Source organism: Apodemus sylvaticus, chromosome 23 (genome assembly GCF_947179515.1).
Source record: "Apodemus sylvaticus chromosome 23, mApoSyl1.1, whole genome shotgun sequence".
Lineage (NCBI taxonomy): Eukaryota > Metazoa > Chordata > Mammalia > Rodentia > Muridae > Apodemus > Apodemus sylvaticus.
Genome location: NC_067494.1, coordinates 29,235,819 through 29,251,817, shown reverse-complemented (window position 1 = coordinate 29,251,817; position 15,999 = coordinate 29,235,819). Strand labels below are relative to the sequence as shown.

The following is a 15,999-nucleotide window of genomic DNA, read 5'->3' as shown; positions in this document are numbered from 1 at the left end:
GAAAAGCAGAAACTGGGGTTTAAAGCATTTATCTCAGAGGCAGAGTGCTTGTCTTGCATATTACAACATTTTAAGTTCAACTCCAGAACCTCTAGAAATAAGGAAGAACCCAAACTCAAATGCCTCTCTGTTCACTTACAAACAACAGACTTTCTCAACAGTTTGAGACTATTTATTATACCGTCCAGCTTTTAGGTACAGCAACTGCATTCCTGAACATTCCCTGGGCAGACAGCCCTCACAGTAACCCTGACTCCAAGTGAGAATGTACAGGACAGACCCGCAGCAGCACGGCAGACATCCGAGGAGGTCGGAAGGGGTGTCAGTTCCCCTGGACTGGAGCCAGTGGTCCTGAGCTTCCTGGGTGCTGGGACCTAACCCGGGTCCTCTACAAGAGTGTGGAGGTCTTCACTGAGTGGGCTTTCTGGCCTCAGACACCTGGCTCCATGCAGAGGCCATTAGTGCATGTTCTGAGCTTTTCTGAAACCAGGTTTGCGTATTTTCTATGAAAGCTAGCTAAGAACAAGAATAGCTAACTCTTTTTACTTTTCAATTTTCTTTTGAAAATGCTTCTATTGTGTTTTAGAAGTCAGTCTTATACATTTTTATCCATTTGTAAGTTATGATTTTCTCCATGCACAAATCATTTTTCATGCACATGCCAATTTTTCCCATCTTGAATGTTTTAAATGATGTCATTGGCTCAAGCAAATTATTTACATCTAATTGTAAAGTAACCAACTCTTAAATCAAATAAGAAAGGCCCTTGTTCTAATTTTATTAAGTGCATATAAATTAACGAACATTCTGTGACTCACCAGGTTTCCCAACTACATATCATCTGATTTCTTATAAAACTCAATTTAATAAATCATAATAACTCCATTCCACATTGTTTTTCTTTTCTTTTCTTTTCTTTCTTTTTTGGTTTTAAAGCTTTATTATAAGGAAGTAGGAAAAAGAAAAGAGATAGAGAAGTAAAGAGAAAAAGAAAAGATAGAGGGGTGAGAGCTGTCCACGACCAACCACATGGAAAGAGGGGAGAAGAATGGGGAGAGGGGAACAGGGGACAAGAGTCAAGAGAGAGCGGAAGGGCAAAGCCTGCTTTGTCTTTCTTCTCTTTTAGAAGAGTGTGTTCCCTTAACTTCTTTGGTCTCCAGCTACACTAAGCTGGCCTCAGACCCAGGGACATTTATTCCAGAGTGCCACTTGCACACCCATTTTCCCACCAATACTGAAACTATGTTTACTCCTCATCCACTGCTCACTACGTGACAGCCTGTCAGGTTATCCTGATGTGGCACCATAGAAGCCATGCTTCTCAGATGCCAATTTACGCGGCTCCCTGAAAAGCCACTTACTAAGTCTTGGCATGAGGTCATACTTTTCATATGTTCTGACGTGTACGCGTCATCATATGTGGCCCTGCTTTCAAGTCCTGCCCCGTGTCAGAACGCAAGCCCTGCTAGACACTATGGTTTCTGACCATGTCCTGCTTTTGGAGCCACTGTACCTTTATTTTATTCTCACTAAAATAATCTCACCCTGCTCTTTCCTGCTTCAGGACAACCTCTCGTTCAAGATTGTGCTCAGATGTCCTGATTAAATGATTTCTACCTATCTTCAGTCCCAAACCCAGCATGTACATCCGCCTTTATCAGCAACTATTAAGATGTTTGTAGTTATCAGTTTATAAGGCATTTTAGGTACTGGACTGTGAGCTCATCAAGGTTAATATATTCCTAGTCTTCCACCTCACCAAATTTGTGTTGAATAAACATTTGTTAAAAAGAATCTGACAAAAATTAGTCTATAACAGTTAATTTTGTGGATTAGAATGAGCCGAAACAGCTGTTATATTGCACATACATCCTCAGTCTAAAGCAATGTCCATCATGGGCACCACAAGCTGCACGTGGCCGTTGAGCACCTGAAATGTGGTCAGTCCAAGTTCAGATGTGTTGTGAATGCAAAACACATATCATATTTTAAAATTTTGAAATATCCCAATTCTGTGTGTTTGGTTACATGACAAAATATTTTTCCATACAGAAAAGAATGTGAGATATTTCAGTTTTGTATGTGTGGTCACATGATAAAACATCATTTTTACGTAATTAGAGTTAGATAAAATGTATTATTATATTGGTCTTGTCTGGATTTTTTTACTAATTTTAATACTGCTGTTGGTAAATTTTAAGTTATGCAGGCAGTTCATATTATATTCCATTTATAAAATGATTTTCTAAAAAATTAACTGGCCAACTGAAAAATGCCAATGCTAATAGTATTATTTTAAAATAACTGGCTGGGAGAATCTGCCATGCTACTTAGTATAGAGATCAACCTCATTTAAAGCAGGCAGCCATAATATCATGGGATCTGGACTTCGCTTCTCGGTAAGACAAGAAATACAACTTATGATGTATTGTTGAAAGTCCAATTTCCCCTAAGCCCCAAGCACTGACAGGCACCAGTGACTTGGTGATTCCAGGAGAATCCTGAGAGATTTAGGATTCCGAGTCTGAGCTCAGAAGCCAGATGTGACGGCTGCAGCTGGAAACGCAGCACAGGACTATCTTTAGCAGCTGGCACATGGGATCATCAAAATCGACCCATGCACTCATTTGTCTGAGTCTTTCTGAGTCTTTGAACTTAAGTATCACTCTTATTTGGGCATGTTCTGGAGTCTGCTAAATCCTTTCAAATACAAAAATTGAGGAAACTCTATATAAACAATGAGTATGGTTTTATCTTTAGGCTTATTGTGAACTGCATGGAGATGTATGGTTCATCCTTAATACAAAATGCTGATTTTTGTGTAGGTGAACCTCAATTTTAGTTTTAATTCAGTGACCCTTCACAGGATAAAAACTCCCATTTGTGTACTATTGGTAAACTGTTGACTGCATGGATGAAAATGCTCTAGAAACTTAAAACACCTAGAATATTAAGACGTCACTTCCTGTTGAGGACATCCGTTGATTGTGACTGTCTAGCATCTCCATTTCCTCAGGGAATCAGCTGATTCTGGTGAAGCTGAGAATTACAAAACTTCCCATCCAATGGTACATCACCCTAGCCCAGGGCTACAGTGCAGCCGGGGGGACGGGGGCTGACCCAACAAATCACTTAAACAAGATGATGGCTTCAGAATAAGAACAGCCATGGCAGGACTGTCAGAAATTCTCTTCTGAATCAAAGCTATTCTGTCACAGCAGAAAAGCAAACCAAAATGGAGCAGCAGAGCTTAGCCTAGTTTGCTGCACAAAACATTCTCTGCAGATAAATGACTTTGCAAAGGAAATTTGTGAAGCAAAATTCTGCTCAATTTCCATGTGTTACACACTTGATAACTCATCTCATTAATTTCTTCCACTGTACAAAGAATAAAAATAAGTTGCATAGAAATTATCTTCCTAGGAGGTCTGTGTGTGTGTGTTTATGCTCATATCTGTATGGGTACAAGCATGCATATACATGTGCACACGATAGGAGACTCAAGGCTGATGTCAGACGTCCTCCCTTAATGGCTCTCCACTCCTTAAGCTAAGGCAGAGCCTCCTGCTGAACTCAGCCTGATGATTCTGCTGCATTGGAGACCCATGTGCTCAAGGTCCCCCGCCTCTGCCTTGGAGTGCTCACATTATAGGTGGCCGCCACTATGAACCTGACTTTATAAGAACGTTACAGACTTGGACTTTGGGCTTCACAATTGCCAGGCAAATAAGTGCTTTACCCACTGAGCTGCCTTCCCAGCTCCTCTACAAAGCCTGTCATGCATCTCAGAGCTCAAACAAGACTCCAGGTTGTCTGCTTCCCAGGGAAATGGTTTGATATTCATAAAGACTATGATAAAAAAGAGACACTACTTCAGCTTGTGTTAAGTGATCAAAAATCATCTGCTGTGTCATGCCTGGAAGAAAATTTTCAACTTTTTAATTCAGCAAGCCCCAAACATTTTAGACTCTGCTATACTTCTTGCACCAAACAACTCATAACCCCAAATAAACCAACAGGTGTGCATAGAAAAACAGATATATATATTGTGGGAACACTCATCTATCTTGCTGAGAAAATACAAGAAAATATAATTCCCAAATCTCTATTTAGTAGATCACACATGCACACAGCACATCATAACGTCCAGATAATCCCAGTTATATAATATGCATGTATGTGTGTATGGTCATATAGCTTATGACCATATAATAGAGCCAGTAAACACGTGATGAATAAATAAACACAATTCTCAGAGAAGGAAGAGGAGACTGGATTAAGTTTTGTCATTTCTAGTTACAGATAATAATGAGACTCAGAAATGCTAACTGGCTTTCCTGCTTTAAAATCCCATATTAGGCCAATGCTTTGCTATGTCTTCTGAACACATCTTTCAAGAAAGCATGAAGCTAGGGCTGGAGATACAGCTCGGCAGGCGCGAGTCTACCTGCCTAAGAAGCTCAGGCAGAGCATGTGTAACTTGGGTTCCATCATCAGCAAAGCAAGAAGGAACACAATATGACAGCATTAAACATGGTCACCCTAGATACCATGCTAATGCACTATTTATACTGTGCAGGGGGCTATAAACATCTAATCAAAATTTACCAATATCAATAATGCTCAAAAATTTAAAACTAACATATGTTTAAAGTAATTTAGTAATCATTAGGCTAAAAATTAAAAACAAGAAATTATAGGATAAATATGAAAAAAGAAAGAAAATTTTGTTCTATTAGAATGCATGGTGGATAGTCTGAAAATTATGTACCACAAACATACTACATATAGAATAATTGGTACCTTGTTTTGGTACATAAGATATTTTTGCATCAGAATGTACTGAAGTTGACTTAGTTAGCTATAGAACTCAGCTGGTAACAAAAATCTAATGTTGGTAGGTTACCACTGCCAGTGGCAAGCTAAGCACTTACTGGAAGACATTATAAAACTCATGAAACTAATTCATTTCCTGTAAAATTTAGTTGTATACAAAATATTTTATAGAAATAAAATTAAACATACAATAAAATTAGTACCATCTACATTTTGAGAGCTGTACTGTGTAAGGAAAGTTATTCTATTTCTTCACACATACAAGAAAATAATGCACTTTATTGATATTGTTTGCTTTTTTTATAGTATAGAATAGAGTTTATTCAGGGCATGGGATGGGAGTTAAGGGAGTAGTAGAGGCAGAGAAAGGCAGAGAGAGGGAGAGAGTAGAGAAGCAGAGGACGGCCATGACCAGGAGAGAGGGAGGAGGGGAGGAGAGCCCAAGAGGGCAAGAGAGGAGCTGAGAGAGAGAGAGGTGAGAGAGATAAGAGTAAGAGATATTGTTTGCTTTAACTTTGAAATAAATGTAAACCAAACGTTCTTTTCCTTACTGTGCTAACAGTAAGTTCAGCAGAGAGGGGGAAGCGCTTCTGTAGCCTACACATCTGCTGCTGCAGCCTGCACTGCTGCTGCAACTCTGCTGCTGCAGCTGCAACTCTACTGCTGCTCCATGATGCTGAGCTGGCTGGTGAGGTAAGTGCAGGGAGCTTCTACTGAGAAAGCTTCCAGAGAGCATTCTCTTCGCAGCAGGCAGTGTTACAGCTCTTGTGACAGACAATCTCAGAAGATGGAGCAGTTCTCACACACCTTTATCCCTTCTGGGTAGGATCTTACAGACAGTTCTGGGGTGGGTGGGTCTGACAGCAGGAGCTTCCTATTGGCTTGGCCTGAGATGACTCATCTACAGGAAGAGGGGCTTGCTGCCCCATGTGACTGATGGCCACAATTCTCTCTATGGGGGGCTGTGCTTATGTGACCTAGTCCGGGTGCTGGAAGTAGGTAAAGCTCCTAGCATCCCTGCAGGATCCGCAGGGCTTCAAACCTTAGCTCCACCTTGTCAGGCTCCCTCTCAGGGTCCACTGCTCACAGGACACAGTTACGCAACAGATCCTTACTATGATTTTTCTAAACTTGATATGAAGGGTCCTTAGGTGTGGAGTGGAAAATGCACATTAATAAGTAAAGAGACAGGATTACAAAACAAACAGAAGCCATTTTCAGTCTGCTTATGATAGTTTCTCATAGTTTGAAAATACCACTCATGTAGAACAAAGTCATTGTAGCCTGATTCTGCTTTCCATAGAACAATCAGCTTGCAAAGTAGCTTCTGCTGCTGTGTGAGAACTTAACTTCCATGGTAGCTCTCACTGTGTCCTCACTGATAAATGGCCCCCATGTTTACACTGTGTAAACAAGCAATGTAATCGTGCTCTACCTCTTTTCCATCTAAGAGTCCTAGAGTTTTGATATCTCCTAAGACAGCGAGTTGACATGAATGGCCCCCTGCGGTCACTAAGAAGATGGCGGACTTTGGATCCAAGCCTAGTGAGCGTCTTTGGTAGGCAGTCTCATGCCTGCAGTGACAGCAGCTCATTGTCAGAGCAGTCACGGCAGCCTGGTCTGGAACACTCTGCTTCCCTCAGCTTCACCCTAGTGCCGTTCCCCTCTTCCCCTTTCGTGTTGGCCTCTCATTCTTCTCTTGGACAAACACTGCAGGAGGATGGGTCTGCGCCTGCAGAATCCCACCTGTCCTCCTAGTGACTCAACAAAGTCCCCATGACCTCGGGCACTCAGGTGCCAGCTTCCCTGTCCAGACTGACTGAGCTGAGCCTCTCATGTTCCAGCTACATTGCTACATATACATTAACTGACCGTGACCATTTTAAGATGATAAAATTTGGTCTCTTACAATTCACAACGTGATCTACCTTTTGGACAAATGAAGAAATGATAGTTAGAAGATACTATAATATTCATTCCATGAAATGATCACATTATTCTTCACTCGTTAAAACAAAACCCAAAAAGTAGGCTGCAGTCCATGACAATTTGGGTGGTTTAACAGCGAAGGAATCCTTACCGTGAGGAGTGATGGTCTGCACAGGTTTAGCAGGGGACCTCACATTCCATATTGTCAAAGTACCATCAGAGTGACTGCAGATAAACTGTTTTCCTTCGTGATGCCAAGCCACAGAGTGAATCGCCTACAGAAGGGTGAAGAATTGTGTTATCAAACTACTAATGAGTTGTTCGGTGATTTTAATGAATTTTTCAGGTTTCCAAGCTGACAATATATTAACTACATTCTCAAAATAACGTAGGCCTCTTATAATACAAATATTTTATATTTAAACTGTTTAATCCTCCCTAATTATTGTATTTCTTAAATTTGCATTAGGAAGCTATAATAATAATATCTGTACTATTTACTGACAAGTTCAGGAAAATAATTTTCTTAGAGTTTATCAGAATATGCCCTACTAATGTATAAATAATACCTGATTGAAGAAATTAGTCACCTGAGAGATTAGAAATTGCTTTAGTGAGCGGAACAATCTATTCTAAAACTCACAACATATATTTAGGATTAAGATCAATAACAGGAGCCAGGTGGTGAAGTGTAATCCAAGCACTCTGGGAGGCAGAGGCAGAGGCATTTCTGAGTTCGAGGCCAGCCTGGTCTATAGAGTGAGCTCCAGAATAGCCAGGGGCTATACAGAGAAACCCTGTCTCGAAAAAAACCAAATCCAAAAAACCGGAAAAAAAAAAAAAAAAAAAAAAAAAAAAGGTAAATGGCGGTGACCATCAGAGCATCTTTTCAATCCCGCGGAGTAATTATGGAGGCAGGTTTAACCTGGGAGACCACCCTCTTTCCCTTTTACTTATTTTGTTTCATGTGTGTGTGAACCATGTGTGTTCCTAATGCATGCAGACAGAGGCCAGAAGACGCTGGATCCTCTGCAAATGGGAGTCACAGAGAGCTGTAAGGTGCATCACAGAGAGCGCTGTAAGGTGCATCACAGAGAGCTGCAAGGTGCAGTGTGGTTGCTGGCCATCCAACCTGCACCTTCTGAATAGCACTTATGCTCTAAGATGTTTTAGCCTCTCACGGAGACCCTTACCTGCTGTGTCATCTCTTCAGATCCACAAGCAGATCCCCTTTTTTAATTAAAATATTATATTTCTAATCTGTTATCCAGAAATTATTTCATGTGTTCACTGGTTTTGTTTGTTTGTTTGTTTGTTTTTTGGCTCTAAATTATGACTTTTCTCTATTAAAAACCTTATGTTTAGAAAATCAATTCCTGCGGTGTGCTTTGAATTTCTTATTTTCAAGTCATGGTGCTGTACTTTTCAGTCTTAATGGCTAACTGACTTTAAAAGGTGCCCTGCTGAACTATCAGAATTGCACAGCCCAGCAAGAAAGCATTCAACTGAAACTCAAGAAAAGGTCTATTATATATACATACTCAACAGTGCCAATTAATTCAATGTTTTCTTATTTGGGTTCTTTGTGTGCTTATAATTTTAAGCTAAAAGTATATAGTATTGCAATGCAGGTTAGATAAAAACATTTACATGCTGGTGAGCAGATATTGCAAATGCCAACATTTCTGATTCAAAGTGTTTCTAGAAAAACTTGAAATAGAATACTAAAGTAAACTAAAATATACTTAAGTCACTCTAACACCTCCATCTTAAAATAAGCCACACCTTTATAGATGCTGTAAGTGAAATTATGCCCATGAAATATGATCGGGGCTGAGACGCTAAACCAAAGCTATTGAACATATTTTTCACAAGTAGGAGGAAGCACATCTATTGTTTTGGGGCATGACTGGTGAGTGGTATTACAGAGAACAGTCTTCCTTGAAGCTTCCAGACTGTGCTGTGTGAGCGTGTGAGGATCTCTGCAGCTATGCCATATGTGATGTGATGACGTCACTTCCCAGAGAGAACTCCATGACCCAGAAAGTTCACTGGTGAAAGGCAGCAGCAATACATTGTGTTCTGACTCTCCAAACAGAGGTACATGAAGGTGATTGGAATGTATTATGTATGGAAGAAAGTCTCTGTTTCAATGAAATTAGAAAAACTTCTATAACTAACTTAAAATCAAAACTAAGCTAAAATATAAAATTCAATTCTTAGAGAAGATGACGTGAATTACAGTCATGGCAAGACCTTTGGTGAGAACAGATATAGCTGGTACCTCATCGTAGGTGTATCTGTAGTCAGCCTTCTTGGACTTGAGGTCCCACAAGACTACCGTTCCAGATTCAAAGCCAATCAAAAGCTGGAGAAAGGAAAGCCACATTACTGAGGAAGAGGAATGACTTACATACTCAGTAAAAGACGTATTTGTGGACAATAAAGCTAATCATCATTCATATCCTTCACGTATAAACCTTTATTATCATTAACCACCTGTAGAGGGAGTTACTAATCACACAGGTGACAAATGCGAACACAGCAGGGCAGACTGACATGCTTTTGGTGATTGTCAACTCAAAATTCGACACTGAAAAGAAGAAGCAGACTTTTTGAAGTCATGAGTCTACATCCTAATGTATTTCTTAAAATTACTAATGAAAATTTACATTTGCATGTGTTTGACATATTACATATTTTCCAAGATCTATAGATCACCAAGGAATTTCATTCACTGTACATACTGATTAATTTCAAATAATTATTCCACATCCCTTCATGAAACTTAAAAGTTCACCATTCCAATAGCCATACCTCTTCCCAACATTAACCCGAAAGTATATTTAAACTCCCTCGGGAGCCTGCTGGCTCTCTACATGCCCTGATCACCGGAGATAATCAGTTCTCAGTCAGACTTGGCAGTTGAAGAAAAGTCATCTAGTAACTTTAAGGTGATGTTTTGCATCTCTCTAATTTATTATTCCTCCATTTCTAGTACCAACCTCCTGAAAAACATGGAGACCTCATTTCTGACCCATTTTACATTGCAGTTGGAGGACTAGTTAGGAAATCCAAAGCTGAGAGGAAAATGTATGCTTTTACTTAAAATCTGTCAGCTTTGCAACTCTTTTCATGGTAAATTCCAAACTCAATTATACAGCTATAAAATGTATCACTGTCTGATTGCTACTTTCTACTCCAACGCCCCACCCCCACCTCCACCCCATACCTCTCCTGTCCAACACACTCCATTTGTTGATTTGGGAGTTTGCTTCTGCATGCATATTCATATTTGAGTGTTTGTATGTGGTGCCTTTTGTCTGAGAGTTGCCATTTAAATGGAATCCTCTGATTTGTCCCACTTATCCTTCAGGTATGGTATTAGCAACTGCTTCTTTTGAAGACTTGCTCAAAGTACCAAATGTTAAGTCAATGCCCATCCATTGCGCTCCAGTGATACTCCACCCTTTTCCAGGCTGAAGAGTTACTTTATAACATAGCATTCTCATTATCTTAGTTCTCTTGCAGAAGATAATAGTGGTTCACTAGGTAAGGACTAACACTACCCGGTTCACTCTCAGACTTTAACATACATCATGGAGCCTGGTAAACTGTGCTCATCTGCTGCCCCACACCCCTGCCCCAGGGTGATGGTTAATTATTGACCATACACTGACTATTATTTTAATACACTGACTATAATAATACACGGACTATTATTTTGATAGGATTTAGACTCACTAAAGAGACATGCTTCTGGGCATGTCTGTGAGGGTTTATCTTGACTACTTTAACTGAAGTAGAAGACCAATCCTACACGTAGACAGTAGCCTTCCATGGGCTGGGGTCCTAGACTAAATAAAAAGGAAGAAGTGAACATTAATCAGGGGTGAAACACACACTCCTGGGAAGACTGTTTAACAGTTTCCTCTCCCTTTCCCAGGACCTCCAAACCTTTCAGAGACACGATATGGCAATATTCCATAGAGAAGAAAAGAAAATTCAGCAATAAAGAAAAGAAAAATCTACAAACACATACTATGTTAGCAGCTCAAGATGTAGACAAAAAGCCCTAGGTACAAAAACGCCATTTTCTAGATTTGTAACCTTGAGAAACTAGCTTTGTCTATTTACATTCTAGTAATCTAAGAAAGTCACAGTAAAGTTTTAACCAGCCACAGAATCCTCATGAAGTTACGGATATGTTTACCATGTGTTAGGGTGTAATAACATCACATCTTCTCACATCTTCTCTACAAAGTGAGGAGAAGGAACATGAAAACCTAAGTTATCCATAAAGTGTCTGGAACACCTCTGCAGGACTTCCTCCTCCTCCTAGCATGCTTCATTCTGCAATGGGTAGCACTTAATGCAGGACCCTAACTGGTCACAGCACTGAGAGTGACTATTTAGTGTTTAGCCCCTAAAGGAACATCTATATATACCCCAGCCATAGCATGCACAGACAGACAGACAGACAGACAGACACACACACACACACACACACACACACACACAGAGAGAGAGAGAGAGAGAGAGAGAGAGAGAGAGAGAGAGAGAGAGAGAGAGAGAGAACACACAAAGAATATGAAAGAAGCCAGACAAAGGGGAAAAGGATATGAGACAGTTTTCTAGACATAAATGGCTGTTGTCCTCATAAGCTCACAGGCACTGTGGTCAGCTAAACAGGACCTAGCCTGTCCACATTAGAGCAGGGATGGGAGAGGAGCACAGGAAGCTCTGTCCTAGCTGAGGAGCGACAGACAGCCAAGCCTTCTGAGGGGCACCATCTTCCTGAAATGATGCAGGCACTGGAAAGTGATACAGTAAAAGCCATACCCATTTTCACTGCAGCAACCCCAACTGAACACGAGGGTAATTAAAAAAGAGGTAAAAATCCATAAGAGCAGGAAGGTGACTTGTTGGGGAGAAAAAAGGTCCTGAGAGTAGCAGGGGAAGGAGGTGACAGGAAGTCATGTGATTACCATGCAGAATAGACATGATGATACCTTCAGAATTGAAATACAGTTTTAAAGGATTTGGTCCTTCTGGAATGTTACATAATTTGGGAAGCTGCAATAACTCTGCATATTGAGAATGAGTTTCTTTCTACTTTTTCTCTTACAACAAGCACGACAGTCAGCACTTGTGATCCATGAACTTGAGAAGCCCTGAGACAAAAGGTCTGTGAGCCCAGGGTCAATGTATACTACACAGTGACATCCCTCATTAAAGCACAAGTCAGTGAGCAGGCTGGAGGTCTAGCTAGAGAACTGGCAGGCAGAAGACGTGCTGAGAGTGTGCAAGACCCTAAATTCAATTTCCACAACAAAGAAATAAAGAAAAGTGCTTGCACAGAGGGTGAGCAGCGATACGCACGCTCTTCTAGCAGAGTCGGTGCGTCCCATACACCATCACTGCTGCACAGCTCAAGGACTGTGGATCAGAAGGGAGCACAGTTTCTGTCAGAATTAACTGGGCAGACATTATTTACCTATACTTTTATTTGGACCTTACAGTGTAGAGAGGAAGTCAGCAAAATGGTAAAACAGTCCTACAACCTGACAGAAACCAACCCATGGAAGCAGCAAAGAGAAGTCTGTCCTTGGGTAACAGTAATTATTGGCTTCAGTATGTCCTTCTAGTGAGGACAAAAGGAAAGATAAGGAGACTCAGTTCTATAGCCTAAGGAAAACTCGGGTCTTTCATTCAGAGGCTGCAGACAAAACATCAAATGTGAAAGACATTCTAGGATGCTGACCTTGAAGTAATTCCTTACTAATGTTTTAGTATCTTTAACCCCTTTAATTAGAAATCATTCTAATTCTTCAACTGACTCTTCATATTGAATAACAACACTGCATATGTTTGCATGTTCGATATACAAACCTTGGTCCACTCTCAACCTTTCAGCACAAGTGCAGTCCTAGGATAGTTTGCATATTTAAAAGTCAAAACACCATGGATTTTATTAACAAGTGTTTGTTTAAAAAGAATTCTACCTTCCCTTCGTCCATGGGATTATCACTTATATGAACAACAGGTCCTGGGTGAGATTTAGATGACCTGAAAAAGAAAACAACAAAACAAAACATGAGGTTTCTTTACTCAAGTAAGGTTTTAATATTCATTATAATAAAAAAGATTTATGAAAAAATAGTTCAATCAGGTGCCAATCAGAGAAAATAATGGTGAAAATCATATGGATGTAAGACAAATTGATGATTGCACTTTCTGTATATGAACAATTTTCAATTTAGTCAAAACATTTATTTTAACATAGAAAATCCCTTTTCAATGTGACATTAATATTTTTAAAGCAGTGTAACATTTAATAAGGAATCAGCTGGGGCAGCCCAACCAATTCTACAGCTCATCCTGGAGATAGAAAAAAAAATGGCTTATTTTATTTTATTTTGAAAACTCGCAAAATAATGCTACCTATTCCTATACCAAAGAAAGAGGGAACACATAGGTAAAACTATTACTGGAATGATGCTCATGCGTTTGGATAGAACTGTATCTGCTTATGAAGCTGGAGCTGGGAAAGTGTGCTACATCTGACCCTGTGGACTCAGAGAATGTGCATCCACAAGACATCACGATCAACTCAAACAACAGACTGAACCTCCGCCCTGCCCCTCAGCCACCATGGAAGAGAAGACATTCTTGCCACAAAAAGGAAAATCAGCTTTAAAAAAAGCATACGATTCTAGCTACACCAAAATGTCTGAGAAAGGTCACAGTTTTTGTGTGTGTGTCAAAGATTAAAACTGTGGAATGCAGTTTTCAAAGATGGTTTCAAACCTTTATTCTTAACATTCTAAATAAAAACTAACAAAAGAAATGATACGGAAAAACTTTCCGTAAGTAAAAGTTCCAACTGGAGATTTTGGCCACCACAGTGCAATCTGTTTTTTGTTAATCTTGGTGATATATTTTTAATAAACATTTACATTTCTTGACTATTAGATTCAAAAGAGGAGCTTACATTGTGTTTTCAACCCACCAGGAGTAACTACTACACTGCAACTATCAACTGTAACAGTTTAAACACAGGTGAAAATATATAGCATATATTTATAAATATACGTGAATATCAAAAGGCTAAAATGAATCAACTCTCATGAAAACAGGATAATACTTATGAATGACTAAAAGGTCTGTATATAATACAGGAATTCCTGACCTGTCAATCCCACATGGATTCACTAACTGGCTTTTACATGAAGATACTCTTGCTACATTCAGACGTGGAATATCTGCTCAGACTTACAGTTCGATGGCTTTATTCCACATAATGACGTAGCCCGAGAGTGTGAAGGACTCCACATTGACAATGTGTATGTTACCTCGTTCAGTGCCCACATAGAGCCACTTACTCTGGAAAGGCAGATGGCAAAATGTAACCCTGTGAGAAAGGCAGAGACAGGATGGAAATTACAAGGATAGCTAACATATTTTTCCTGACTGTATTCGATGGTTACTTATTATATAAGGTTAGAAAAATGAAACTGATAATAAAATTATAATCATTTATCTATTTTCTGTGATTGACGATTATGCATGTTAATTCAACTCATGATAATTTAAGTATATTACCAAGTATATTTCATAATAATGTCAAATATATGGCCTTATAGTAAACAGCATGGCATAATCAAAGGGGAAGGGGTTTGAAGTAAGAATGTGCCTGTCTTATGAACTCAAGTCTGGAACTTTCCATTTTTTGTGTCACATGGGTACTCAAAGTTTCACGTTTAAGATCACAGCCTACTTCAGAGTTTTAGATTAAGAATGATCAGCATGTACATTGCTACTTCCAAGGCAGTAAAAATCCATACCATCCTTTGTAAAACCTTAAGAAAATCTATGGAAAAGGAATAAATTTGGATTAATGGGTAAATGTACTATCTTAATCATGATAATGGTTCATTGGAGTATGTAGGTATTTATCAAAAATTAAACAGTATACATTGTTTACATTGTAGATTCATGTCACATATAAATCAGAAAACCTGCCTAGCATTTTTGTTTAATCAGGTCTGTATATTTAGGAATTATGAGGAATTATCTAGTTCTAGTTAACATGTAGACATGATCAGTAGAGTAAGACTGCCCACATTCAATCTCTAGTTCTGTCATTTATTTACTATAATACTAGGAGAACTATTCAATTTTTCAGTCTCCATTCCCAAGTTGCGAAGCCTGCTGAGCTCACACATCCTTCTGAGGTTACTAAGACAAAGCCTGCTGATCTCACACATCCTTCTGAGGTTACTAAGACAAAGCCTGCTGATCTCACACATCCTTCTGAGGTTACTAAGACAAAGCCTGCTGGGTGCTAACGGCAGGGCCTGGCATCAAGGACTAATAAGTGTTTGCTGTATAGTATTAAAAATAAATTATATTCTCCAGCTGGAGATGTGTCTCAGCAGTGGATTAGGAGCACTGGCTGCTCCTGCAGACATGTCTGATTCACAGCACCTACATGATGGTATACAACATAGCAGTTGTAAGCTGACCCATGTGGGCGCTAGGAGCCACACCCTGGTCCTTTAGAAGTGTAGCCAGAGCACGTAATAGCTCAGCTACTCCCCAACCCCCAAATCACAGCTTTCTAAAACTACTCTCATTATTTAAGTGAGCAGAGGGAGGAAGAAACACAATGATGTTAATCACAACCAATCTAACAATTTCTTATCTGCCATTTCTCCCTGGTTCTGAGCATGTGGTTGTATGAAGAGAAAGAAAAGTAAAATCCTTCCAGCAAGCAAATGAGACAAGGTGGACCTGTCCCTCCAGCCTGTGATGTAAAGTTGACCAATTTCCCAATTTATAAACGGAGACGCTTGCTCTTCTTTATCAAGGGATTAGAGGGTAAGATGAAAGTGATGTAAAGTTTTTATTTTTATTTCTATTTTTTAAATGCCAGTAACAAAGGCAAAGATATTGGTTACTTTGTGATAAGCATGAACTTAAAACTTTTGTGCATGTGTATGAATGAGCGGGGTTACAACGTTGCTTGTTGGTGGTGGTGTTTTGTTTGCTTGTTTGTTTTGGGTAGCGCATTTAATGAACTGAAGGAAGAATCCATAATAAAAGTATAACACTGTGACAATGAAGGACCTTGGGACAAATAAATGTCAAACTTAGAATGTTTTTGAACAATGGGTAAAAAGCACATGATCTATAACATTGATTCATTCCTGCGCTACTATATTATTATCA

At 39.5% G+C, this 15,999-nt stretch overlaps 1 protein-coding gene across 5 annotated transcripts in view; it reads right to left on the bottom strand.

Moving 5' to 3' along the window:
- Stxbp5 (syntaxin binding protein 5) overlaps window positions 1-15,999 on the bottom strand; it is a 147,888-nt gene that overhangs the window by 79,995 nt on the left and 51,894 nt on the right. For all 5 annotated transcript variants that reach the window (XM_052169259.1, XM_052169260.1, XM_052169261.1 and 2 more), the window contains exons 5-8: window positions 14,045-14,179; window positions 12,771-12,834; window positions 9,050-9,133; window positions 6,917-7,040 (exon numbers count right to left, since the gene is read on the bottom strand). In XM_052169259.1, the coding sequence (XP_052025219.1) occupies window positions 6,917-7,040; window positions 9,050-9,133; window positions 12,771-12,834; window positions 14,045-14,179 (407 nt within the window). The remainder of the gene's footprint in view (window positions 1-6,916; window positions 7,041-9,049; window positions 9,134-12,770; window positions 12,835-14,044; window positions 14,180-15,999) is intronic.